The 25,331-nt window shown below is 43.6% G+C and overlaps 1 protein-coding gene across 5 annotated transcripts; it reads left to right on the forward strand.

Moving 5' to 3' along the window:
- The first annotated feature begins 2,576 nt into the window (after nt 1–2,576).
- ldb1b (LIM-domain binding 1b) lies at nt 2,577–24,584 on the forward strand. Of its 5 annotated transcripts, none has more exons than XM_061088558.1 (12): nt 2,577–2,711; nt 17,265–17,367; nt 18,714–18,758; nt 19,045–19,120; nt 19,217–19,319; nt 19,452–19,624; nt 19,851–19,973; nt 20,555–20,638; nt 21,522–21,645; nt 21,734–21,882; nt 22,234–22,260; nt 22,379–24,584. In XM_061088558.1, exons 1-12 carry the CDS (start codon nt 2,684–2,686, stop codon nt 22,607–22,609), a joined length of 1,266 nt encoding a protein of 421 aa, XP_060944541.1. In that variant the 5' UTR covers nt 2,577–2,683; the 3' UTR covers nt 22,610–24,584. The 5 variants fall into 5 exon arrangements, with proteins under 5 accessions (XP_060944541.1, XP_060944532.1, XP_060944558.1 ...); XM_061088549.1 differs by lacking the exon at nt 2,577–2,711 and adding an exon at nt 10,861–10,980; XM_061088583.1 differs by lacking the exon at nt 2,577–2,711 and adding an exon at nt 14,644–14,962.
- The last annotated feature ends 747 nt before the right edge of the window (nt 24,585–25,331 follow it).

The raw sequence follows: 25,331 nt of genomic DNA on the forward strand, positions 1-25,331 counted from the left end.
ATAGAAATATTTGTACACATAGCTTTCTGTCTCAGACGTGTGCATGTGTGTACTGGGATGTGTATATGCAAGCAGTTGGCTTGGTTGGGGTCATGACCTTTGATAAGATTTCTCTAATACCTAAATGAGCAGAGTTTATATATCTTTTTCAGAGCAGTGTGTGATAATAAACTTTTGGGGACTTCTTGGAGGAGCAACTACTTCCTGCGACCTCCTGTAGAGTGAGCGGTTGGTGTTAGCTTAGCGTCGAGACACGAGGGTCATGTTGGATCTTTTTCAGTGACTGCCGCTGTGAGTAGCCCCAATAGTCTACTCAAGTGTGAGGCTAATAAGAGGTGTGTGCATCATTTTTTGACCCTGAGAGATGTGGTGTGTTTTTGTTATGTTTTTTTTGTTATGCCAATGTTACATTTTTTCTGACTTTGTGACACATTTTTTTAATGAAGCATGCCACGTGTACAAATCGACCGAACAAGCTGTGCATCAACAGCTTAAGCTCTAACTCCACGTGGGTACTAGGTACTGACCCCCCAACTTGGAAATACAATAATTTAAAGGATAAAGCTGTCAATATCATTCTTATACTTTTCTTACTCTCAAATAATCGAATGAAAACATCATCATCTATAATATGTCTGTCTCCCAATATGCTACTCTCCAACTTGCCCATATCCTGTATATTGCACTTAGCCACAAAGTTGATTAATGTCCATTCCAACAGGGATGGATCCGGAAATGGAGCCGGGGGGGCCTCACTGACCCCAGCTGAATTCTGTCCCTGAACCTGCTCCTGTCATGTCAGGAGTCTTAAAAAAAACCAGACAATACAAACATAGACCAGTCATTCACAAACAATACATCTTTATTTTCTAAGCTTTTCTGAAGTACACATGTGCTCTAATAAGTTTTTCCAAATATACTCAATGACGAGTGGCTTTGAATCAAAGTTTTAAAGGGAGCAGTAAACAAGGAATGACTTAAATGTCCACCTTACTGAATCAGGACATGGATGTTGGACATATAATTGTCCATTCAAAGTGTAAATTGTGGCCACTTTATGGCCCCTGATTTAGAAATATTCAAAACCCGCCACTGTATTAAAATACTATTGTCTTCTTTAACTCTACCATTTTCTGCTTTGGATTCAAACCCATTTGTGCAGGTGGGTCTGACTCCTAACAGGTAACATCGTCCATGTTCAAACTAATGAAGGAACAGGATGCCCAGTGCAACAGTGTGAGTGACTGATGTGTACTATAATAGGAGTTCTTCTTATTGGGATCAGTTCATTGTTGATTTTGATCTTTTCATGGTAACTGTGGTAAAATATCACCACTTATTCTTCAGGTGTCAGCGTGTACTGTATATAACCTGGATCTAACTGTTCCCCCTCTTTCATCCACACACACAGACACAAATTTGTGCATCAAACGAGAAAAGACAAATGACATAGTGATGGAAGAAAGATGAGAGTGAGATGGAGACAGTGGGAGGGAAAGGTGGAGCGGAAGAAAGAGTAATAAGGACAGAGGGAGAGACAGTGAGGGAGGGAGGGAGAGCAGGGGAGATAAATGGCTGAGTAGACAGGAAGATGAGTGAAGCGAGAGAGCAACACAGTGTGACATACTGCAGACAGAAAGACTAACGGAGCGAGAGAATGACTGGGCGAGAAAAGGAGACGACGGAGAGAGAGAGAGAGAGAGAGCCGAGGCACGTCAATCGCCCCCTCTTCTCTTCTCTCCTCCTCCCTTTTTCCTCCCCCCTTTTTCCTCTCCCCCTGCCCTCCCCTGCTATGTAGCAGACCTTCCCTGGATGGTAACAAGCCACTCAGACGTGTGTGTGTGTGTGTGTGTGTGTGTGTGTGTGTGTGTGTGTGTGTGTGTGTGTGTGTGTGTGTGTGTGTGTGTGTGTGTGTGTGTGTGTCACTGGAGCAGCAGTGGTAGAAAAACAGCCTCTACATATTTAAAGGGGGGAAAAAAGGACCCACATCACATGGTTGTTATTCTCTCAAATCTGCCTCTCAGGTCACTTTGACAGTCCTCTCTCTCTCTCTTACACACACTTTCTCTCTCTCTCTCTCTGTCTCTCTCTCAAGCACTCAGCCTCTCATTCCCTCCCTTTCTCCCTCTCTCCTCCCACCTGAGCTGTAATTTGCAGTACTGATGAGGGTGAGGGCAGAGCAGAGGCAGGAGCAGAATTCTCCTCACTCTGTTACACACACACACACACACACACACACACACACACGCTTACACAGACTGTGTGATTCACAGTGCACAGCTACAGTACAACTGAGAGAATCCGATCCTTTGTGTGTGCGCTCTTTTTTTTAACCTCTTCTTCCCCTTTTTCTCCCTTGTCGTCACTCTCTTCTCCCTCCCTCCCTCTCTCCCTCCCTCTCTCTCTCCCTCTCTCTCTCTCTCTCTCTCTCTCTCCCTCCCTCTCTCTCTCTCTCTCTCTCTCTCTCTCTCTCTCTCTCTCTCTCTCCCTCCCTCCCTCTATCTCTGCTCCCTGGTGGTGTGTATGTGTCTGTGTGTGTGAACCGTGGGGATAACAGACGCTCATGTGAGCAGCCTCAGTGGCGGCAGCAGTGACTGGCGAGAAAGAGGAGAGGAAGAGAGCAGGGATAACAGAGCCACCGCCACCATCGTTCTGATCGGATTCACACCAGACATGTGAGAAGATGTCCGTGGGCGGCTGCGCGTGTCCCGGTAAGTAGCTGTCGTGGTGATGGTTGCCGTTAACAACAGCCCTGCTGCTGTTGGCAGTCTCTGACTTTTTCTGGTCGTTGTTGTTGTTTTATTTTGGTCAGTGAGTGCAGCCGCTGCTGTGGCGTGACTGGAGCAGAGGGAGAGAGAGAGACAGGGAGAGAGGTGCCCTGGGGCCCTGGGGTTCTGTTTGCAAAGGCTCATGGGAGGTTGCCCTCTGTGATAGCTGAGAGGACGGAGAGCAAAGAAAAAAGCAGAATCGATGGATCAACATGTAGTCTTCTTGTTCCATTCTCACTTTTTCATTTACTCTCCGCTCTTCACAGTTTGTTGTTGAGTTTGAAGAGGAAAAAGATCTTTCTCTGGTGGCGCAGACATCTGTGCATGAAGTTGTTGCTATGGCACCACTAATGCTACTTCATCTCTCCCTCCGCCAGTTTGTTTTTGTTCTCGTACTTTCTGCTGCTGCTGATTTCTGGCTCACAGCAGTTCTTGTAAGGTTGGCACAGATGTTGCACTCACCGAAGCACAGTGGTCATCCTGAGAAAGGATCAAAGTGTGACATTTAAAGGGCAAAGGTCATCGGCTCCGATCAGAAGCTTGCATGATTGATTCTGCACCTCTTCCCACATGAGAGTTATTAATGAATGTTTGATATTTCACAGCTCACACAGGATTGTCATCTTCAGTTAGGATGAATGACGAGCTTGATGAGGATGGTGATGCTTCCTATTCACGTGTTGAAGCAGTTTTTTGTCACAAATATCACAGTGGAAATGGGCATCACTACATTTGTTTGAGTGTCAGTGGTATATGAGTTTAACCTCCTTAAGACGTACTCTCACTATTGTTCCTCAAGCGTGACAGAGATTTATAACAAGCTTTTCGATTTTCTTTTACCCGATACTTTTCTTTTACACAATATTGTATTACATGTCTTTGCCCTGTCTTGACCCGCTGCTGTTTTCAGGAGGAGGAAGAGATATCAGACGGTCAACCTGGCTTCATTTCTCACCTAATGTAAAAGCGAATTAGATGACAAAACTACTTAGGGGTCAAGGTTTTGTCGTGTGGTCCTTCTTAAAGGTTCAGTGTTTAGAATTTAGAGACATCTAGTGGTGAAGTTGTATGTTGCAGCTTAATACCCCTCACCCTCCAAACATGAGAGAACCTATGGGAGAATTACAGTTGTTATAAAAACTCAAAGGGTGTTAAACAAACATGGCAGCCTCCCTAGAGAGGACCCGCTCCAGATGTAAATATAAAGTTATTAAATATAAGGGCACATTCTTGGGAAAAGAAAACCACAATTTGCACAATTTAGATGAAACTCACTAGTGAAAACATCACTCAGATTATTTTATAATAATTTTATGCCAATAGATCCCTTTCACCTAAATCTTACCTTACACTGAACCTTTAATAAAACTGGTTAAAGTTGAGTAACAGCCGCGGGGGCTTCTGGGAGCAGAGCCACAGAGAGCAACCTGTAGGGACCAATATCCGTCATATTAGACCACCGTATTGAGAGGTGTTCCACTTCTGCAAGAGCCGAGGAACTCCCCGCAGCCGCCGACCAGTTGTGTGTTTGGGTGTCGAGCGCCTGACAGCAAACAGATAATTCTTCTTATTTTATTGACTTTAATCAGATAGAGGAGGAAAGAAAAAGAGGAATCAAGGTCTAGAAATAAACCCTGCGCCACTGAGCTGCAGGCGATATATTATTAAGTGTTACAGCGATTTATGTTTCACTTCTGATAGGATGTGTAGAACATAAAATATAATCCTATAGCTGAGAATGCATTCATAATCATGATAGATGTACTCAGAATCGGCTGCCTTACTTTATTCAGGAGCAGGAGAGGAGGAAGGAAGTGTGACAGAGTTCACTGTGTGTGTGTGTGTGTGTGTGTGTGTGTGTGTGTGTGTGTGTGTGTGTGTGTGTGTGTGTGTGTGTGTGTGTGTGTGTGTGTGTGTGTGTGTGTGTGTGTGTGTGTGTGTGTGTGTGTGTGTGTGTGTGTGTGTGTGTGTGTGTGTGTGTGTGTGTGTGTGTGTGTGTGTGTGGTGCTGTTTCACCCTGACGTGGCCTCTTCTCCACTGCCTACCAGCCCACAGTGGCCGCTGTGGTCGACCCTCAAACGGCCGGGATGTGGATAGAGAAATTTCAGCCAACCACGCATCGAGGATCAGATTTCCCCCAATGCCAATCTCGCCTTTAATCATTAGAAAGATAGAAGCACTAAGTGGTCCCATGTTTTTGCGGTTTTGAAAGTCTAAAAATGGCAGATTGTTTTGCGGTCAGAAAGTTTCAGAGGAACAAATTAAGAGACATTACCAACTCATGCTGGGCTCAAACACAAGCTAAAGCTTTCTAGACTGATGAGTGGATGATGGAATGACACGGGACAGAATGAGATGGATCGTGTGTGTGTGTGTGTGTGTGTGCGTGTGTGTGTGTGTGTGTGTGTGTGTGTGTGTGTGTGTCCATCAAACTAGATGGATCTGGTATCAGCAAGGACAGAACTCTAGACGCACCACATGACGAGTGTGTGCTGTATTTCAGTTTGGATGGAGCCCACAATGGCAAAGGGAAACATGATGTACCTGTGTTCACTGTCACTGCACTCGCACAAGTGTGTGTGTGCGTGTGTGTGTTTTCAATCTCTACACAGCGCCAAATGCTAAGAAGGCAAACGCTGCCACCTCAGCCGTTAAACAAGCCTGCAGAGGCGGGAGCGTTTGTTAAGAACCGGGCCTGAGCTATCCTGCGGTCAGATTGCATACTTAATCAACGTGGTCATGGAAATTTCCAAAAAGACATATGACCACACTGTTGTGCACTTCACTATTGCTCTCATATTGTTCTCTCTCTTCTCTCCGTTTGTCTGCTTGGTTTCTTTTCTCCATTTACAGCAAAAAAGCAGATCAGACTTGCTTCTCTTGAAATTCAGCTCCTTTTGATCCTTTCTCAACTGCTGGTTTCTCCGGCTTTGTCGGAGATTTCAACACAGATTTAGTCAAACTGTAAAAAAGACCACACAAGTAAGTTTGAAACTTTCACAGAGACCTGCTGTGGTACGAGTGTTTCAGTGTGTGGGCCTTAAACAATACCTGCACTCAAACGTACACAACATAAGGTCACTAAAACCCAATGTAAACACTGCCTCCAAATATGGAACTATCACTTCCTTTCACTTAAGTCAACTTCAGATGAACCCAGAGCTTGACCCTGCAGTGATGCTGGTACATTTACTGCCAGGTTATCTCCCTCTGCTGTCTTTATACATTTAGTCACAGAGAATCAGGGGATGCTGCTCTGACTGACTGTCAAAAAAAATAGAATAGAATAGAAAATGTGAGAATTCAGAGTCACTCTCTCTGATGTTGCTCTCGGTTGTTTACATTCCAGAGGCGTGTTCAACACAGAGGGATCCTCCCCCTTCTTGTGTGGGCTCCGGGTTTGTGTGTGTGTGGACGTGCACGCACACAGCATGTGCCCCAACATGTGGATGACATAAACAGTGAGGCAGAGTGTGTGTATGCGAGGGAGGGTGTGTGTGTGTGTGTGCGTGTGTGTGTGTGTGTGTGTGTGTGTGTGTGTGTGTGTGCGTGTGTGTGTGTGTGTGTGTGTGTGGATGTGCTCTCATCAGCGGTACATTAACAAAAAGACGTTGCTGTACATTAAGCTCTCTGAAGATACAGATGTTTCGAGCGTTGTGGTCAATCACTTTCTGCGCTGACCTACCCAGACCTCACATTACACCCCCTCTTACTCACTCTTTCACTTCTATCCTCCCTTCCTCTTCCTCCCTCCCTCCTCTCACTCCCTCTTTCTCTTTGACTCCTCTGATTGCTAGCGTATGTTCCCTGGCTGGCTGGCTGGCTAGATTGAGGGGTGAGGAGGGAGGAGGCGAGGGAGGAGGCGAAGGAGGGAGGGAGAGAGAGGCAGGAGAGAAGGGGGAAGGGACTGTGCCCTCTCATGCAGAGAGTCACATGGTGTCCCTGATTGGAAGAAAATGAGTAAAGACTGCAGCTCCGGCTGAAATGGCAACAGACAAAAACGCACAAAGGCTGAGCTGTTTAGAAGCGGGTTGCACAACACAAGGGAGCCTGAAGAGGAGGAGGAGGGTGTGACGGAGGGGAGGAGAGAGAGAGAGAGAGAGAGCGAGGGAGAGAGAGATGATACTGAGGAAAGATGTGGATTAAGAGAGGAGGAGGAGGAGGAGGTGGGGAGGAAGAGAAAACAGGAGAAACGTACGTGAGGTGACAGAGGGGGGGGGGTGTAGAGCGAGCGAGAGAGGGGGAGAGAGAGGCAAGTGGGAGATGAGCACTGTAGGAGCGCAGGAGGAGTGAGTGAGTGAGTGAGGGAGGGAGGGAGGGAGTGTGGGTGAGACAGAGAGTGAGAGAGTGATCAGACTGTGTTTTTATGTTTTCTGCAAGGCTGAGCGGTGACGTGATTGGCTGTGGGGGGGGGGGGGGGGGTGGAGGGATGGATGTGGGGGGGCAGACCTGACTCTGAGATCAGAGACAGACAAAATGGCTCCCAGAGAACAGAGAACGCAGCATCAGGGCACTGTCATCCCCCCCTCACACAGCTGTCAGCAGGCACCAGCCGCCACACACACACACACACACACACACACTCACACACACACAAAACCTCACACACTCAGCCACCTGTAAAATGCCAGCATGAGGGAAAAAATCTGAAGCATAATCAAATTGATATATATATAATGTATATATATAGTAATATTAATAATAATAATGAGTAAGAGTTGCTATAATGTGGATTTTTGAGAAACACTTTTATGATACACACATGTGTATTAATGACACACTGACACATACCAGCCTTCTCTTTTATTTAATCCCTTCAGCCATCGGCCTGTTATAACAACACGTGATGCTCTGGCCCTCTGAAGTTCCCTTGTTGCAGTGAGCCTGTGTTCGCCTGCCAGAGAAAACCCTGAGCTGGGAATTCACCCAGTGAGAAAATACTGATGGACAGGATGAAAACAAACACACTAGCACACTGCGGCCACAAGAGGACGCTGCCGTCAAAGGACTTCCTCTGATTGTGGGTCCCATCTATGATGATGCTCCTCTGTAGAATTACAACAGCATAATTTGCATACACTTGGAATCCACATTTGCACAACAGCTGTGATTGGCGTTGTTTTATGTAAAGTTGTTCTTTTATTTTCTCCTGCAAAGGAAGTTCATCGAAAACTCTCTATGACAGTTGAGTTGTCCAGTTTAGATTCTTAAATACAAGTATCAACACAATATTTAAAAAAATACCTAACTGCAAGTAAAAGCCCTTAAACTAAGGTTGTAAATAAAATACTTAAAGTATCCAATAAGAAAGTATTATGCATAAAAAGAGCCCCTGTGAGTGTGATGGTATATTATATTTGTATTATATTTTATTATTCACTATGGTAGTCAATGTACAGTGTAAATATAATCATTTATCACTGTATATATACATTTTAACCACAAAAGTGACAGTATGTTAATTTATTACATTTTCTGAAAAATCTATGGAGAAATATTTATGGCTCAAGCAATCTTAAAGGAATTTTTGTGTTTGACTAATCCGGATATTAAAGACATAATAAATCAATGCAATCCATTAGGTAGTCGTTATGGTTTCTAATCAATTGATGGCTTGTTGATAAAGTAATTGTCAAATAAGTCAAACAGGCCATGAGAATTGTAAATTGTAAAATTGTAAATATCAGCCAAGATGGATACGCCTCCTCCATGACAACCCACAGGGCCAAATTTAATTTTCCACTTTATGTTTGACAGGAGGTCAAGGTGACCAGTATCAATGATTATTATAAAATATTTGTCCTGGTTTTGAAGAGGAGAAAACAAATTATTCAGTCATTAGTCAAAGATGGTTCCGAATGAATCAAAGTGCTGTTATATTCGTAAAAAAAGATCAACGCTAGGAAAATAAAAGGGATAACCACTCTCCTACTTTTTTAAAACATACATTTTATTGTTAAGTATGTGCATTTCATAGACTCATTTGCTTTCCTATTCTCCTGTACCTACAGCAACAAATGTCTCTGTTGACTTTTTCACATTTCACTTTTTTTTGTTTTTATAAAACTGTCCATATATCACAGAGTCTTCAAGGAATCATTTCCATGGAATAAACACGGAGGCAACAACACTGACGGACACATTAACATCGTCCTGTGGTTTTTCTGTCCCACGATGGCAGAGAGCATTGCTTACAAAAACATTATGAAGTTGGAGAAAAGGGGGTTTTAAGTTCTCAGGGTGAGAGCACATGAAGTAATACCTTAATTTAATGTACTGTCAGACTCATTACTTCATTATGACAAATCATTGACGGAGATCATTATCTCTATTTAGTTGAGATGTTTTCACACGCCATGACTGGAGCCAGCTGCATCCTTGTTAAAGTGGGATAACAAATCAAATGGGAAAGATGATGCTGATGACTGTCTCTCACCAGCTCACTTTACCTGAGTTTGTCTCTGTAGTTTTATCTGGTTGTGATGGTTTTGACAAAAAATGCAGTTAGAGCAGTTTTTCTTTGTGGGGCAGTGATATATCATAAAATTGATCATTTCAGTATTTAACTTGTAAGTAGCTTTTTCATGTTGTTATCTGAGGTAAAAATACCTTTACAGAAGATTGTTACCTCAGCCAAAAAGGTTCTGTTTCCATCCGTTTGTTTGACTGTTAGTTTGCAAGTTGCTGGAGGGATTTCAACAACACTTATTGGAAAGACGCAGTATTGGTCCAGAGAGAACCCAATCAATTTTGGTGCAGGTCTGGATCGGGGGAAGCACTCTGGAATTGATATTTAGAGGACTGATACGGATGAGTGTGTGCAATTTTGTGCCGAATTGTCTAAATACAATTTTCAATAGGGTTTCTGGTGGGTGTATTTTTTCAGCTACTGCATGGTAACACAAATAATTTGTAACTTCCATCAATGTGAAGCTAAGCAAAGTGATTTGGCCTTAAATATAAGGAAAGGACTGTTCAACCTTGGTAAAGGTATGTGCCCTATTGCAGGGGTTCTCAACTATTTCTCAGTCAAGGACCCCAAGATTTGTAATCATACAAATTGCAGGGATCCCCTTGGAATGAGTTCTACATATAGTTACGTGAAAGACAACTATAAAATAATTGTCTTAGAAAGATATGAGACAAAAAATAGTTTCACATAGTCAGCAAAATACCCATACATCATAACAATTTTAATAGATTGCAATTCCACTTTCGTAGTGTTGCATTTGTTGCATAAGTAGCTATGCAGCAGCCAGTTAAATTCGATGGAGTGTATATATGGTAAAATATTGCCTCTGTGATGAATACAACTAAAGGTATAAAGTAAAATGGAAGTACTCAAGTAAATTAAGGTTCCACATCAAACAATTGTCTGTGACTCAGACTGAGCTGCTGCTGGCCCGTTCTCTTTAAATTAAAGCTGATGCCTCCAAAAAAGTGACAGCTTGTGAGTTGGATCTTTCCTCGGAGCTGAATCAGGCAGATAGATCTGTGTCCTTCCATCTGATCCACTAACGGAACAAAGACGCTGAGCTACCAAACGAATAAAACCTGTCCGACAGTGATCACTGAGTGGATGCGTGGGCAGCTTTCTTATCAAGGAGCCGGCCAAGCTGTCATATTGACAAATACTATCAAGTGGTACAAGCTATGAAACATTCCACTGGGAGAGAGAAATGTGAATCTAATCAATGAAAACAGGAGTGGCTTTGTTTTTTCCCTGTTTGGGGGGAAAAGGAAGAAACAATACTCAGCTGATGTCCCTGTCATTAAAAAGTGAGCTCTTGTGGCCGTGCTTGGATCAGTTCAATTAGGGACTTTTCTGCAGTCGTACCAACATGTGACTGTTCTCAGATCAGTGTTGAAGGCTCCTCTCGAGGGGAGGGCGTCTGGGACGGTTGTTATCAGAACTCTGGCAGATGTGTGTGCCGTTCGGTTTCCTGTTGACTAGTGAGTGGAAGTGGCCCGCTGCACACATTTGCACATGAACACGCACACACACACACACACACACACACACAGACCGTAGGCATCTTCCTCCCCCCCTCCTCGTGCCCCTGAGCCTGACAGTCTGGACATGAGAGATATCAGAGCGAGGAACAGGCATGAAAACACAGACCCAGCCTGCGAGTCAGAGCAGTGTTTGGCTGTGAAAGTGCATTTGTAGGTGACAAAATGGCGATGTCAGAACAGCTAGAACTCGGGGACGGTAAGTTTATCTCGCTGACCTTTTCCTTTTTTTGTCTTTCTTATATTGTACCTGATTCATTGACATAAAATAAAACAGAGGTCAAGCAACAACAAAAACAGCAGGGAAAAAAAGAAACTGGCTTTCTGAGGATTCTTGCTGTTTGTTGCAGAGAAATGCTGTACAAGTTTGGCCCTTCGCGTTTTTAACCGACTTTGACAAAGGTGAACTGAACAAGTTGCACTTGTAGGTTTAAGTGTAAGCTTAGTGAAAGCACCCCACTGTGCATTTAAGGGAGTTTATTCAGGCACTGCACACTCCGGCTTTAATCACATATTATACATGGACTTATGGCTTTAGGTGTGAATGTGTGACTGCAACTGAGGAAATGAGGCAGCGTGCTGGTGGAGTGAAGGTTAGGCAGCTAGGTGTGTCTGTGTGTGTGTGTCTGTGTGTCTGTGTGTGTGTGTGTGTGTCTGTGTGTGTGTGTGTGTGTGTGTGTGTGTGTGTGAGGCTGGCCGCGGTGCTGGTTGAAGATAAGGCCTGCCCTATGCCAGAGAGCAAAAGAGACGGTGTGTGTAAGCCCTCCAAGCCTTATCCTGATACACCTCCCACCCCCACCCCCCTCTCAATCACCCCATCACAATCGCTCACACACATGCACACACACACACACACACACACACACACACACACACACACACACACACACACACACACACATACACACACACACGTGCACTGGGGATTAACCCTGTCATGTACCATTTCAATGGGTGAGCTTTGGAGACACACTCACACACACACGCACACACACCCGGGATTAACCCTTGTGTGTCCACTTCCATGGATGATTCTTAGCCTCTCTCTCTCACGTTGTGACAACATTGACTGCTCGTGTTGCCATGGCTACAGGGGCCAGAGAATGTAAGATAGGCAAATCCACATAAGTCACCCACAACAGACACTCTAAGCTACCACTGACTACACCTCCCCCTGGTGCTGGACACACAAAGATGCTGCAAAAAGACTGACAGGAGCCTTGTGAGCAGTGAAGTGCCCATGCCACAGGCTTACTATGGTCAAACCAATATATATAAACTCCCATCACCATCTTTCTTGCTGGTCGGGTGAGAGACATGCCTCGGAGCAGCTTATCCTCTCTACATGTCTGGCTCCCGGAGACACAGCACTTCACCATACTCCAGATTTCACACATCAGTCTGTGAAGAGGTCCACATTTGGGCTGAAATCTTCATTTTGCACACGTAAGGAAGTTATATTCAGAAAGTGCATATCCTTCTTGTCTGTCTGTTTGTTGGTTAGCAACATTACACAAACAGGAAGGATGGCTGCAGCTTGGTTCATTACATTAAGTTGCAGATACAGATTATATCTATGAATTTTAGAGCAACAGGCCATTTTATTTACATTTTCACAGTTTTTCCCAGGGACAACTTCATGGATCTCGATGAGAAGATCAGGCACATTTAGGGAACTGATATCTATGATTGAGTGTAAGGGGCCTGTTGGGCCTTGGCGGAGGTATGTGCGACATTATAGTCATTGTTGTTTTCATGGTTAGTGTGGTCAAGTACCACTTTTTACAAATGCATATGACAGTCCTTTTTTTCATGTTTTTCTTTAAATATATGGTCCAACTGGGGACATATTTCAATACAGGTAATCAGAAATGTATCGTACATTTTTTAAATACATTACATCAAAATTCCAAAATCATATCATGCTCCCAATATCCGGATTCTTAAATGTCATACCAAGTGGAGCTAATTCTTAAAATGCTCTGGGCCACAATTTCTTGTAGAAACTAGATTCAATCATCATTGATAAAAAACATTTTGTTTTGCGATGTTTCAGATAATGATCCTCATTTCTATCACTGTGAACTACATATCTTTTTTAAATTAAAACAGCTCTTGAGCATACACCATACATCAATGAGTCACGCTGTATAAAATTGTGCACCTAACATTGAATTATGTTGTAATAACATTACCGATCTGCTCCAGTGAAAGCCTCTGTGAAAGCCAGGTTACTGTTTCCACAGAGCGGCTCACAAGAGCAGCTTAATTAGTGAATACATCATTTATGAAGCATTGTGTTTTCACTCCCTGTGTATACGGGTAGTGTATAAATCTGGACTAAGTTCATACTGGTGGCTGCTACTTCTTTAAATAGTCACCAGCTGGGGAAGGAACCTGCCTCTGTGTTCGAGAGGTTCAAGTATTTTTCAACCTAAGTGAGGAATCACCAGTCAACAATGCTGGAATGATAATAACAAATTAGCAAATATTATGAAGTGCACTTGCATAAATATCTGTAAAGCTCCTGACTTGACCTAATACTACTTGTTCTTTTTATATCCCATCTTTGGACATATGGGTGAGACCTTGCTGGCTGTGATCTGAATATCTGATTATAATTTGAGGCGATTTAAGCAGATTTAGAGGCCTATCGGATTCTCCTTTTGGCTTAGTGCTTCCTGAGTGTGTGTGTGTGCGTGCGTGCATGCGCGTGTGCGTGTAGAGGAGAGAGATAGAGAGGGACAGAGGCCGAGATGCTCAGTGATATTGGATTTACTGGCCTGCCCTGGAGACAGTTTCAGTGTACAAACCCAAAAACACGATTAAATGTAAACAACCCCAGTGTGTTGTCCTTACATGAAAATTCATTTATAGGATCTTAATTTACTTTAGGCTCTGATCGTGTGTGTGTGTGTGTGTGCATGTGTGTGCTTGTGCGTGTGTGCATGTGTGTGCTTGTGCGTGTGTGCATGCATGGGGGGCAGTCACATTATATTACTTCCTTAAAGAGACACAAATCAAGTCCCAGATGAAAACATGTTTTAAAGTTAGGGTAAGGCAAGTAGTCACTAGGGTTAAGGTTGGGTAAATCTCTGGGAAATCAATGTAAGTCAATGTTATGTCCTCTGAAGTGATGGAGACATGGAGGCTTTGTTTGTGTGTGTGTGTGTGTGTGTGCGTTCATACTTGTACTTGTACAGATATCTTGGTGAGGAACATTTTTAGCCTAGACCTCTGGACATTAAAGGAAAGTAGGAACATTTTGGCCTTGTCCTCACTTTCCGACCCACTTTCAATTGGCTGTTCGAGGGTCAAGACTTGATTTTAGAGTTATGCGTTATAATTAGGTTTAGATTTTAGGATCAGGACTGGTAAACCCAGCAATGCAGTACAAGCAATAAGCACATTTAAATAAAAATACTGTAAAAAGGGCACAGTGTAAAACAAATGTGTGTGAGTGTGTATGCATATGTGTGCGTGTGTTGTATATTTAGCATTTGACTGTGACCAGGCTGTCACTGTCTGACTTCAGCTGTTTGCAGGAAGCTGATGTGCTCTAATTAGGCTAACATGAAAAGCACTTTGCATGCATCATGATCGTTGTTTCTGCACACACACACACACACACATACACACTCACACGTCTCCACTCGGCTGCGTTTAGCCAATTCTCATCTGTGTCAGTTACAGGGAAATGATGGGATGCAGGGAGGAGGAAGGAAGAGGGGAAAATGCTTAGCAGACAAGCTTTATGTGCAGTTGTGCATTAGTGGGGGAGGAGTAGCGGGGACAGAGAGGGCGGCTGGCGGTGCTGGGCAGAGGAGAGAGGAGTAAATGCATTGCGGAGGGAGAGGAGGAGGAGGAGGAGGGCCCACAGCTATTGTTCATGTCCTCCCGTGAACAAAGGGCTCATCGGGGTCCGTATGTAAACCCACAGCAGGCTTCAGCCCACTGACAAGGCCTCATGCGGGACAAAACATAACCGAGCTGCTCCGTGATCCAGGCCCTGTTCCGTCCCGGTGTTGAATCGATCCGCTTCCGAGGAGCGACGTGTCGGCGCGTCGCGTCCAGCCAACCGCCGTCCAGCGGCCTCTCCGTCTTTACGCACGGAGCGTACACACGGTCCATCACCACGGATCTGTAAACAGCCATTCTTTTCTGACCGGACTTCTTCGCAGGTAAAAGAGTCGCTTCCCCCCCGCACACATATGCACTTGGAGCCCGGCAGCCAGCGGTGGAGGTAGCGGCCGGGGCTCCGGGGACTTTCTCCTCCCGGGTCGGTGCTTTCGCGTTGAGAGGGGATTTAACGCTAAGGCGTTAGCAAGCAGGCTAACGGGCTACTAACTGTGCAGCGGCTTGCTAGCGCTAGCTCGGCCTCAGAGCCCGTGGAGTGTCGGTGTTCCTGGGGCAGGAAGCGGGGTCAGTCGTGGTGCTTTGTCTGTGTTTACATGGCCGTCGGTTGTTCTTCAAATCAGTGCATGTTTTGGTTTGAAGCGAAGCTCCTGGATCACCTGTTTTATGGTTAGCTTGGCTGTAAGCTAAGTGTTAGCATTATGCGCTTGTTGCCTTTCTAATTGCCTTTGTAAGCAGCCAACTCCTCGGTAAATGTGCTGTGATTTCCACGCTTACGAGCTGCACGGGTGCTTTAACTGTCATTTAAAGTGTAGTTCTATACAAAAACTCCACATCGAAGTCGTGTTTTGTTTATAAAAGTTTTCTAACACGGGTCAATGCGTGATTAAAACCTGCATCCCCTTCGGAGAGTTGACTCGTCCCCTCACAGCCAGGGTGGCAGAGCTCCAAAACACGACACGCTATTCCTGTTCAGATCAGAGACTATAACAGGTTATTCTTATTCCGATCAGAGACTATGATGCTTGGTGGACATCGTGTGTTTGAATGAGATCTGGTGTTTTTTTTTAGCTTCCATCTCTGAACGTCAGAGGTGGAGATTGGCTCTGAGGGTTCGTCGAGTATACATCTCAGAGCCAGGAGGATGTGTGCATGTATAATGTGTGCTTGTGTACAGTGTACTGGGAGGGAAGAGGGGAACATGATTCCCAGTGGAGGAAGTGGAGTCCAGTTGATGTGATTGGGACTCCCTGTCATTAACCGCTAACAGGAGAGGAGAGGAGCTAATGGAGCTCTCAACAACTAATGGACACATAACCATCGATTATTTATTTATTTATCAACCCCATTTGTTTTCCTCTGGTGCTGCATCCAGCCCATGGTGTGGTGTTGATGCACAGTAAACAACTTGTTTGTTTCCCACAAAGTGAAGGCAGGGTTCTTTCCTGGCACAAGGAGCAAATGCTGCTCTGATTGTCTTTGCTATTCAATAAAAGACTTCTCTTACCATTTATTTAACCATAACAGGAATCTGTGGCTGCTTTGACACACACACAGTATAAACAAACTAGTCTATAAACTAGAAGACTCATAACTGCTGCTAGGAGGAGTGCTTTATGACCACCAGCTTCATGTGTCTCTCCTCCCAGTTCAATGTTGTTCTGGGCTGAATCCAACCCAAACATGGGGATCCCGGATATATCTTAACTTAAACCCTTTACTTAAAATTGTCTCAACACTTACATATACTTCCCATCACTGCTGTGCTTTCAAGTCTCAATTTCCCCTTTAATACAATTGAAGCCTTTCCCCCCCTTTGTATATCTCCAGATAGACATCTCCCTTAAACACACACGCAGATATGTTTAATATGCAGAGACAAGACGGGGAGACATAAATGAGGAGGGGCTTCACCATGGTGACGGCCGGGGTCGTGACCTAGAGACTGCTATGCGTGGATGGCCTTTATGGGAGAGCTGGGCAATTAGAGTACAACAAGGGATGGAGCTGTGTGTGATGGTGATTGAGTGTGAGAGAGATTCATCAGTGCTCTTTGTGTGAGTGGACTCTGAATTGGTCTTCCGTGGTTTGGTATTTCATAGTTGTTTTTTTTAATAATGATTGGCTGATAATTTTGCATCTTCATTTGACAAGATTGGTGTACTGGGATGACCAGTAAGTGGGTGTAGCCATCTGAAACGGGACCATACTGGTTTGTTCAGACTGTTTTTGCCTCCGTCCCTCACATAAAACAATCAGTTTGTGTATGTTTCACTCCACAAATGAACAACTAAACCTAAAAGTATCACCTAGGAGTGTAGCAAGTTGCGTGTGTACTGCCACACTCTTTTCTTCTTTTTTTCTTATAATTTATCTATTATTAACAGCTCAAAACGACCTGATTTTCTATAAATATTTGCAGTGTCAGTCATTCAATCTGTGCATTAATATAGACGTTGTTCTTAAGTTTGGAAGTTTAATCATGTTATGTCTGCTTAAGCTCTCACACAGGCTAGGTTTTCGTTGGTGTAATCTGTCATTTTTTATTACCCTTTTTAGTAACCTCTCGAGCGATAACATTAACATAAACATTGAAATTCATGTTCTGTCTCATATTCTGTCTTCCAGGCTGTTCCTCCAAGTCGTTCAAGCTGTACTCCCCCAAGGAGCCCCCCAACGGTAGCACTTTCCCCCCCTTCCACCCCGGCACCATGCTGGACAGAGACGTGGGGTGAGTTGCACGTCTGATTTCTGTGTTTAAGAGTCGGCTCTAGATGAGGAGCTCACTACACCAATATTCCAACCTTATTTAGAATATTATATTATTTTGATCATGGTGTTTACATGAGTTGCCAATAGAATATTTCAGTAATATGTCTGTTTACGTGTTACAGAGTATAGCTCGATTCATGACTCACTTTATTGGCATTGCATCCAATATTATAATTTTTTTAAATCCAACCTGCAATAGTTTAATTTACACCGACCATTTTGGGTGTTTTCTATCTAATTTTGCAAAAGCTACCACTCCTATGAATGTTTCCATCACCCAGAGCATATGTTGTCTACCAGTTTGTAACTGCTGTATGCTAATGTTGCAAAATGCTGTGAAAACTTGAATAATGCAAATACATATACATTTCTACATAAAATGACAATGTCAGAATACTCCACATGTCTTAACTCGATTATTGCTGAGTTGAGAATATTGATTATTATCAATGATCTTAGAATCAGAAAAATTGTGGTTACATGAAAGTGGCTTATTCAGATTGTTGTGTTGTTCATGTGCACATTGGAGTATTGGTATCCATTTATACATGTAACTGTTCTATCTTCTACACATGTTGGTCTTATTGCATGAGATCAGTTCTGCAACAAGATGCGTGTCTGGAAAAGCCAGCTTGGTATCTGGTTGGCTGACCAGTCAACAAACTATAGGAAGTGGTTTTGATGGAGTTGGTTTTTGAATTTGAATTGTGTATTGAGAGTGACTGCATTTGTTTAGCAGATCATGAAAAAACCCTGAAGAGGTTGAGATGAATCTCGTGTTGTAGGAGCTGTTTCTGATGTCAAACTTTAGGTGAATAGTTCAGACAGAGGTTGATTGTGCCTGTTGGTGCTGGAAGGTTTATTGGTGATATTTTATCAAAGGTTGGGGAAAAGCGGTTCCCATAGTCTGTTTAGTGTTTGATCTCCTACTATTAACACCACCCATTATCAAGGTAAATGCTTGTTGAGCTTGAGTGACAAAGTAAAAAATTGTAGACCGGCTGCGTGAGACTTATATTTAATACTGAAATTGATTTGACTTGACTCGCATGGCTTGGTATGGTTAGGGCTTGTGACTACAGACTTGTGCGCAATATTTCACAGCTTGTCTTTGCAGTAAGCAAATCAGCGACAGTTGATGTATGTGTATTTGAGGAGTGTTTCTATTTACTGTCTCCTTGTATCATCTAATTTGCTCCATGCTTGGCTCACGTCCCAGGGTCATAAAGATGGACAGGCTCCAGGAGCAGTGCATATTAGATCTACAGCTGAGTGTAATAATCTCGTTGTCTCTTGTTTCTCCAGTCCCACCCCAATGTATCCTCCCACATACCTGGAGCCAGGAATGGGGTAAGAGCTACATTATCCCCCCCTATCTCCAGCTGGTGTGAAAACCGCAGTAATTACACAAGTATAGATAAGGCCGTGGGAAGTTGTGTTCTTATCTTCTTAGTTTAGTCTGCGACGAGGCTCGACTAAGTGCTGAAACAGCCCTAAAAGTACAAAAGCCCTGAGAGCAATAACCATATAGTGATCAGAATGTTTTCTTTATTTCACCTCAGTGTTTGCCAAAAGCTAAATGCTGTCCTGCTTTTGATTCCTCCTCTTCCTCCCCTGTCTTTCCATGGTCAAACAGGAGGCACACGCCATATGGCAACCAGACAGACTACAGAATATTTGAACTTAACAAACGGCTACAGAACTGGACAGAGGTTCGTAGGCACACACAGCCACATGTTTATATACACACACACACACAATCCAGATGGTGTTGGTGACTGATTCTTGGTCCCCTCTTCTTCCTGTAGGAGTGTGATAACCTGTGGTGGGACGCCTTCACTACAGAGTTCTTTGAAGATGACGCCATGTTGACCATTACTTTCTGTCTGGAGGATGGACCCAAACGTTATAGTAAGAAGCAAAGTCACGGCAACATATAATCTGTCCCTGTTGCATATCATACCTTTAGTCCTATAGTCACAAATGGACGTGTTTTGTGCCAGATTACTTTCCTCACACACCTTGTCTCTCCCTCTTCACCAGCAATTGGCCGGACGTTGATTCCCCGGTACTTCCGGAGTATATTTGAGGGCGGTGCCACTGAACTCTACTACGTGCTGAAACATCCCAAGGAATCCTTCCACAATAACTTTGTCTCCCTCGACTGTGACCAGTGCACCATGGTCACTCAGAATGGAAAGCCCATGTTCACACAGGTGTGTATTTGTCCATGCACAGGGACTGGACACATAACAGTCATGACGAGTAATCTATAACGGTGCTGGTTTCAGATTTAAATGGAATGTTGATGCTCTATGTCCATGTGTTTGGTTGTAACTTAAATCCTTAATCTCTCAATAGAAGTGCAGCATGTCCTGTTCCTTGTTCGGATTTCTCTGCTCACCTGCTTGTTACTGACCCCGGTCCTTTGCTCTTCTCTAGGTGTGTGTAGAAGGGCGCTTGTATCTGGAGTTCATGTTTGACGACATGATGAGGATAAAGACGTGGCACTTCAGCATCAGACAACACCGTGAACTCATCCCCCGCAGTATACTGGCCATGCATGTGAGTGAATGCACACTGGCACACATAAACTGTGTCTGTCATAGGCTACATTTGGGGACAAAGATCAGACTTAAGACCAGTGAATTGGGAACAAGAGCTGTGTTCCATGTCCCACATTGGGAAATGGCAGATTTTTGCGACATTGGTTGAGGTCATGGTTAGGTGAGGGTCATCCAAGTACTAATCTCTATAAACCGATTATGCATGTGAATCTGCTGAATCTGCAGGTAAGAGATTTCGATTCTGGGGCCGGTAGCCCTCTGGTTTCTGTTTTGAGTTTGACTCATCACGTTTGAGTAGGCTGAACACATTGAGGGAAATGCATTGGCTATTAGCTGATTGAAAGAAATGAGCCAAAATTTGTCTAGACCTAAAACGCAGACAAAAAGTATTGCTGTTTTTTTGTGTGGAGAAACGTTCAACTCGTGTTAGAGAAACTAGGCAGACTGTAAACTGTGAACGGGACATAGAGCTAATTTGTCAGGGCCAAAGGGCTCTGAGATTGATCCAGAAGTGGTTGGGGTAAGTCTCCAGGAACGAAATGCCAGTGTTTTTATAACTGTTTTTAATTAATTTCCCAGGCCCAGGACCCACAGATGCTGGACCAGCTGTCCAAAAATATAACAAGATGTGGCCTGTCGAACTCCACCCTTAACTACCTCCGAGTAAGTTGAGAACACGTTCACCATTTTAATTTAAGAATATTGTGCTACTTGAGTGTTTTTCTTTTCATTGTGTTTGGATCATGGTCCAGTCATCATTTAGTAACGGCTTTGAATAAATATCTCTTATCATTATAGGCTTTCAAACTTCAGCAGTACCTGATTCAAATGTCCAAAGTTGATTTCATATTTGTCACCCACCTGCATAGACATTATGCACAGCCTTGGTTTTTAACATTAAATTTCAACATATTACGCATATTAATATTGTATAGTTTGTGTGTTTCCCTGACCATAAAAGACACCTGGCATTATATTTTTCGGTTCTTTCGGCCCAGACACTGAGCGCAAGTCTTACAATTGTATGTTGCCAGACAAGCATCCCAAACCATTTTTACCTCTGTCTGTGATGCCTATTAAATCGACTTGCCAGTTCAGCAGTGTTGCTGGTAAACCCAGTTCAGTCAGTAGTTTAACAGCACCACACTTGTTGCATCTGGAGTGCCACCATGGTTTTGTTGCTGTTGTTAAAGTAAAAGTTGATGAGAAACTGTGGCTAAAGGCTGCTGCTCAAAGAGTTTTTCAGACACGGTTCTCAGAATGTACGCTGACACACGCCTCAGTGCCCACCAGGTACTAGCTGTCAAAATACTGTTTGCACGTCTGCACCCGGAGTCCTACACAGGACTCGGGTCCACAGGAGATTGATAGAAATACAAATGAACAGGAACATTTTTTCACCTGAGGATTTCAAGATCCACTGGTGATGTAATTTGTTTTAGAACACCAGCCAATAGTAGCGAGACCAAATCAATTAGAGCATATCTTGTGATCTTAAACAATGTGCAACCTTTAACCTGCTGCCTCCCTCTGTTCCCTCCTCCAGCTGTGTGTGATCCTTGAGCCCATGCAGGAGCTGATGTCCAGACACAAGACATACAGCCTCAGCCCCAGAGACTGCCTCAAGACTTGCCTCTTCCAGAAGTGGCAGAGGATGGTAGCACCACCCGGTAGGTGAACCACACACACACGGACACGCAGACACAAATAGTTTTGTCTATATGTATTTGTAAGTCACTCTTTTTCTCTCCCCCGCAGCTGAGCCATCGAGACAGGCCCCTAACAAACGGCGGAAGCGCAAGATGTCAGGGGGCAGCACCATCAGCGGAGGAGGAGGAACTAATAACAACAACAACAACAAAAAGAAGAGCCCTGGCAGTGGCTTCCCTCTATCCAGCCAAGTCCCAGTGAGTACTTCACTACCATCTAGTGTCAGCTCTCTGCTATTTCACCTATGTTCACTGAAACACTGCTTCATTGGTTTAGTGAGGGAAATTCTCATGTCACATTGAAACAAAATGACAACATAAATAAAGTTGTTGCAACGGTTGAAAGTGGTACACACAGTATGGAATGCAATGCTTTGTCTGTACATTGCCTATAACAAGTAGTCCCACTTGACTAACTATTTAACAAAAATAGTTATTTTATAAGTAAGATAATGGAGATAGCTTGATTGGAATGAAGTGTGACAAGTTATTTAGGAATAAATACGACTGTTATTATGAAGGTCTAACAGTTGGTCAATTTTCTGGCAGAAACTACACAATGAAGACAAAGGCACAGTCAGTATAAACAAACAAACAATTTACACGAAAAACATCAGTTCACCCCCTTTTTGCACATGATATTTGTCGCACCATACCTCCGCACGCCAATAACTCTCTCACTTTATCCCTGCAGGATGTGATGGTGGTGGGAGAGCCCACTCTGATGGGAGGGGAGTTCGGGGATGAGGACGAGCGTCTGATCACGCGGCTGGAGAACACGCAGTTCGACGCGGCCAACGGCATCGACGACGAGGACAGCTTCAACAACTCCCCGGCGCTGGGCTCCAACTCGCCCTGGAACAACAAGGCCCCGTCCAGCCAGGAGAGCAAGAGCGACAACCCCACCTCACAGGCATCGCAGTAGAGCCCCAGAGCGCCGTAACCTCAACACAAGCCCTTGTCTGTCACTCCTCGGCCCCCACCCCACCCGAACCCCTAAACAGCCACGAGTGCAACAGCAACAGTCCATCGTCTGCTCACCAACCGAGACATCACTGTAGAGCTCAGATTCAACACACACACACACTAACACACACACAGGTAGCCCGAGGGAGCTCGTTCTGTCCTCCTGTGCCAGAGGAAGTTTTACAAGTTTTTAATATTTAGGCACCGTGTCCCACCTCCATCTCCCATTCCTCATCTCATACACAAAACGTCCCATCTGCTCTTGCTTATTTTCAGTTTGGACAGTGACCTGGTTAGATGTGACCAAGCAGGAGTGGCGGTTAAATCCAGGGAAGAACTGTGCACACTGACCTCTCCACGCTGAAGTTTTACACACAGGAAGGGGCGGGGGTACAGGGGATTCAGGGCAGTGGGGCTTGGCGATGGCGGCGAGTTGCTTCGGGATGACTTGTCCGACCCGTTTCTCTAAACATGTCTCTCAGTTCTGGTCCGCTCTGTTGACGCGCATGTCACTCGTACTGTTTGTTAATAGAGTATAAGTGTGTATGCGAATGTGTGTGAGTGTACGCGTGAGGAGAGAAAAGAGGCAGTGTGAGCTTCTTTGTGGCTTTTGCTAAAAGCAGATGGACCAGAATTTAGAATCCGTCTCTAAAACCATTGACATTCACACACGAGTAGGACACCTTCGATGTGGCACGAGGGAAACATTGCATACACACACACACACGCCCAACTAAACATGACAATTGAAGGATTTTGTCCCGCAGTGCCCAAGCCATCTCTGACTAGACTACAGTAAATGCAGTCTTTCAAACAGAACATTTACAACACACGCGCATACACACGCACACAGACACACACAGTTACACATTTTAAGAGTTTTTATACAGTATATATTTCCCTAGAATGTTTTTTAATTTGTATTAAACGCCTTCATTTCAATTGTTACTTTTTTATTTTCTACCAATACTGAAAAGCTACAGACCAAGGAGCAACACAGGACTTTTATCCCTCCCCCCTAAAATATATTGTTTTTATCTTTTATGTTTATAAAAGAGAAATAATTTAGCGTGGATGTTTTTATTTTGTCTTCTGTTCCGTTTTTGGAGATTTGAATTTTTGTGTATTTGTGCTTGTATATTTAAGGTAGTAGCAAAGTTCTGTCTGACTGTAATAAAATGTATTCTTACTTAGATTTACCTAAAGCCATCCCGATCTAATGTAAAGAAAACAAAAATAGGAAAAAGGAGAAAAAACACTCATGAACCTGTCCCCTCTATCTTCCATCTGCTCTCTTTCCTCCTCCCTCTTTTTTAAAACTTATGTAAATTAAATTACAAAAATCCCCAGGGGGTACAGTGGCGCCATGAAGAGACGGTTTTACCGTTTCCGCTGATTTTTTTTCTTTCTTTTTCTAATTTATTTTGGCAGAAATTCATTCATGCTTTTAGTCTATACAGGAAGTGATTTTTCACTTTCTGATCATCCCAGTTCGCATTACTGATGTCAAGTAAACGTGCTCATTTAACCAGTTGATTTCATGTTTTGTCACTGGCTGAAACAGAGATTTTTATTTAATTTAATATTTGTCTAAATCATCTTCATTTCTGTGAATTCTCATAAGCAACTGTTTGAAACCATCAATCATACACATCTTCTAAAACCAGCTTAACATTAAGTTCAGCTGGCAGCAATTAGGTAGCAAATCTGTAAAGTCTGACTAAATACAGCTGAAGCTCTATTATTTTTGTACATTTCCATTTTGTTACAGTTGATTCCAGCAACGGCTCTGATTGAGTTTGAATGGTGACTTGTACCTTCTCCAAACCCTGTAGAAAAAATCATTGTTTGATATATATTTTTTGATTTGGTTAGTTTCTGCCCTTGATAATTAATGTATGGTACAAATAAAAAGATACATTTTCACTTTAAAAGACTTTGTGTTGTCGTTGGATTTGTTATGACCACACACCTTTTGTTGATCAGTAGTGTTTCTGGGTTTTGGTCATTAACACTTTTTATTTTATTTAGCTGTGTAGATCAGATGAGTCCTTGACTTGACAAGTAAGGGAAGCAACATTTTGCCCACTTGATTTGTCTGACTGGATTGTATTACTGAAGAAGAGAACCCAATACATTTTTTTACAGCAGGCAAAATATGTTCCAATGTAAGCATGGTTGCCTAAACTGCTGTCATGTTCAGCTTTGCAATATGTAAACCTATCTTTCAACTAATGGAAATAATGGGAGTTTTCACGACGGGAAACCTGAAACTTGAGGTTTTGTTTAGGGTTCTCTCTGCTCCTCTGTAGCTGGGACCGTAAAAAGTCTCAAGGATGAATCCTCTCTGTGGATACACATGTTAAAAATCTGACTTTTGAGGACAATATGGGGTCCTTTAATTACAGCAAGCAATACTTACAGTGTGACTACTTCACTTACATTGAATAATTGTACCTTCAATTGCCATCATATAGTTGAATACCTTGTTTTTACCTTCTGCATTTAGTATGATAGTCACAGTACAAAAGAGCCTGGAGACAGGGTGAGAGTGTGGTGGAGAGATGCTCCGACTGGCTGGGAGCCAAAGTCGGGACCTGCTGTGTGGTTGGCACCCTAACCATTTGGCTGCTGGGTCAACGTTGGGGACATGCGCCTCAGGCGGTAGAGAGGGTCATTCA

This window comes from Limanda limanda, chromosome 2, assembly GCF_963576545.1.
Source record: "Limanda limanda chromosome 2, fLimLim1.1, whole genome shotgun sequence".
Lineage (NCBI taxonomy): Eukaryota > Metazoa > Chordata > Actinopteri > Pleuronectiformes > Pleuronectidae > Limanda > Limanda limanda.

Coding starts and splice junctions, on each gene's coding strand:
- ldb1b (XM_061088549.1), top strand. CDS start 10,947: ATGGCGATGTCAGAACAGCTAGAACTCGGGGACG. Junction 10,981..17,264: donor ACAGCTAGAACTCGGGGACG/GTAAGTTTATCT, acceptor TCTGTCTTCCAG/GCTGTTCCTCCAAGTCGTTC. Junction 19,121..19,216: donor GGCTACAGAACTGGACAGAG/GTTCGTAGGCAC, acceptor TTCTTCCTGTAG/GAGTGTGATAACCTGTGGTG.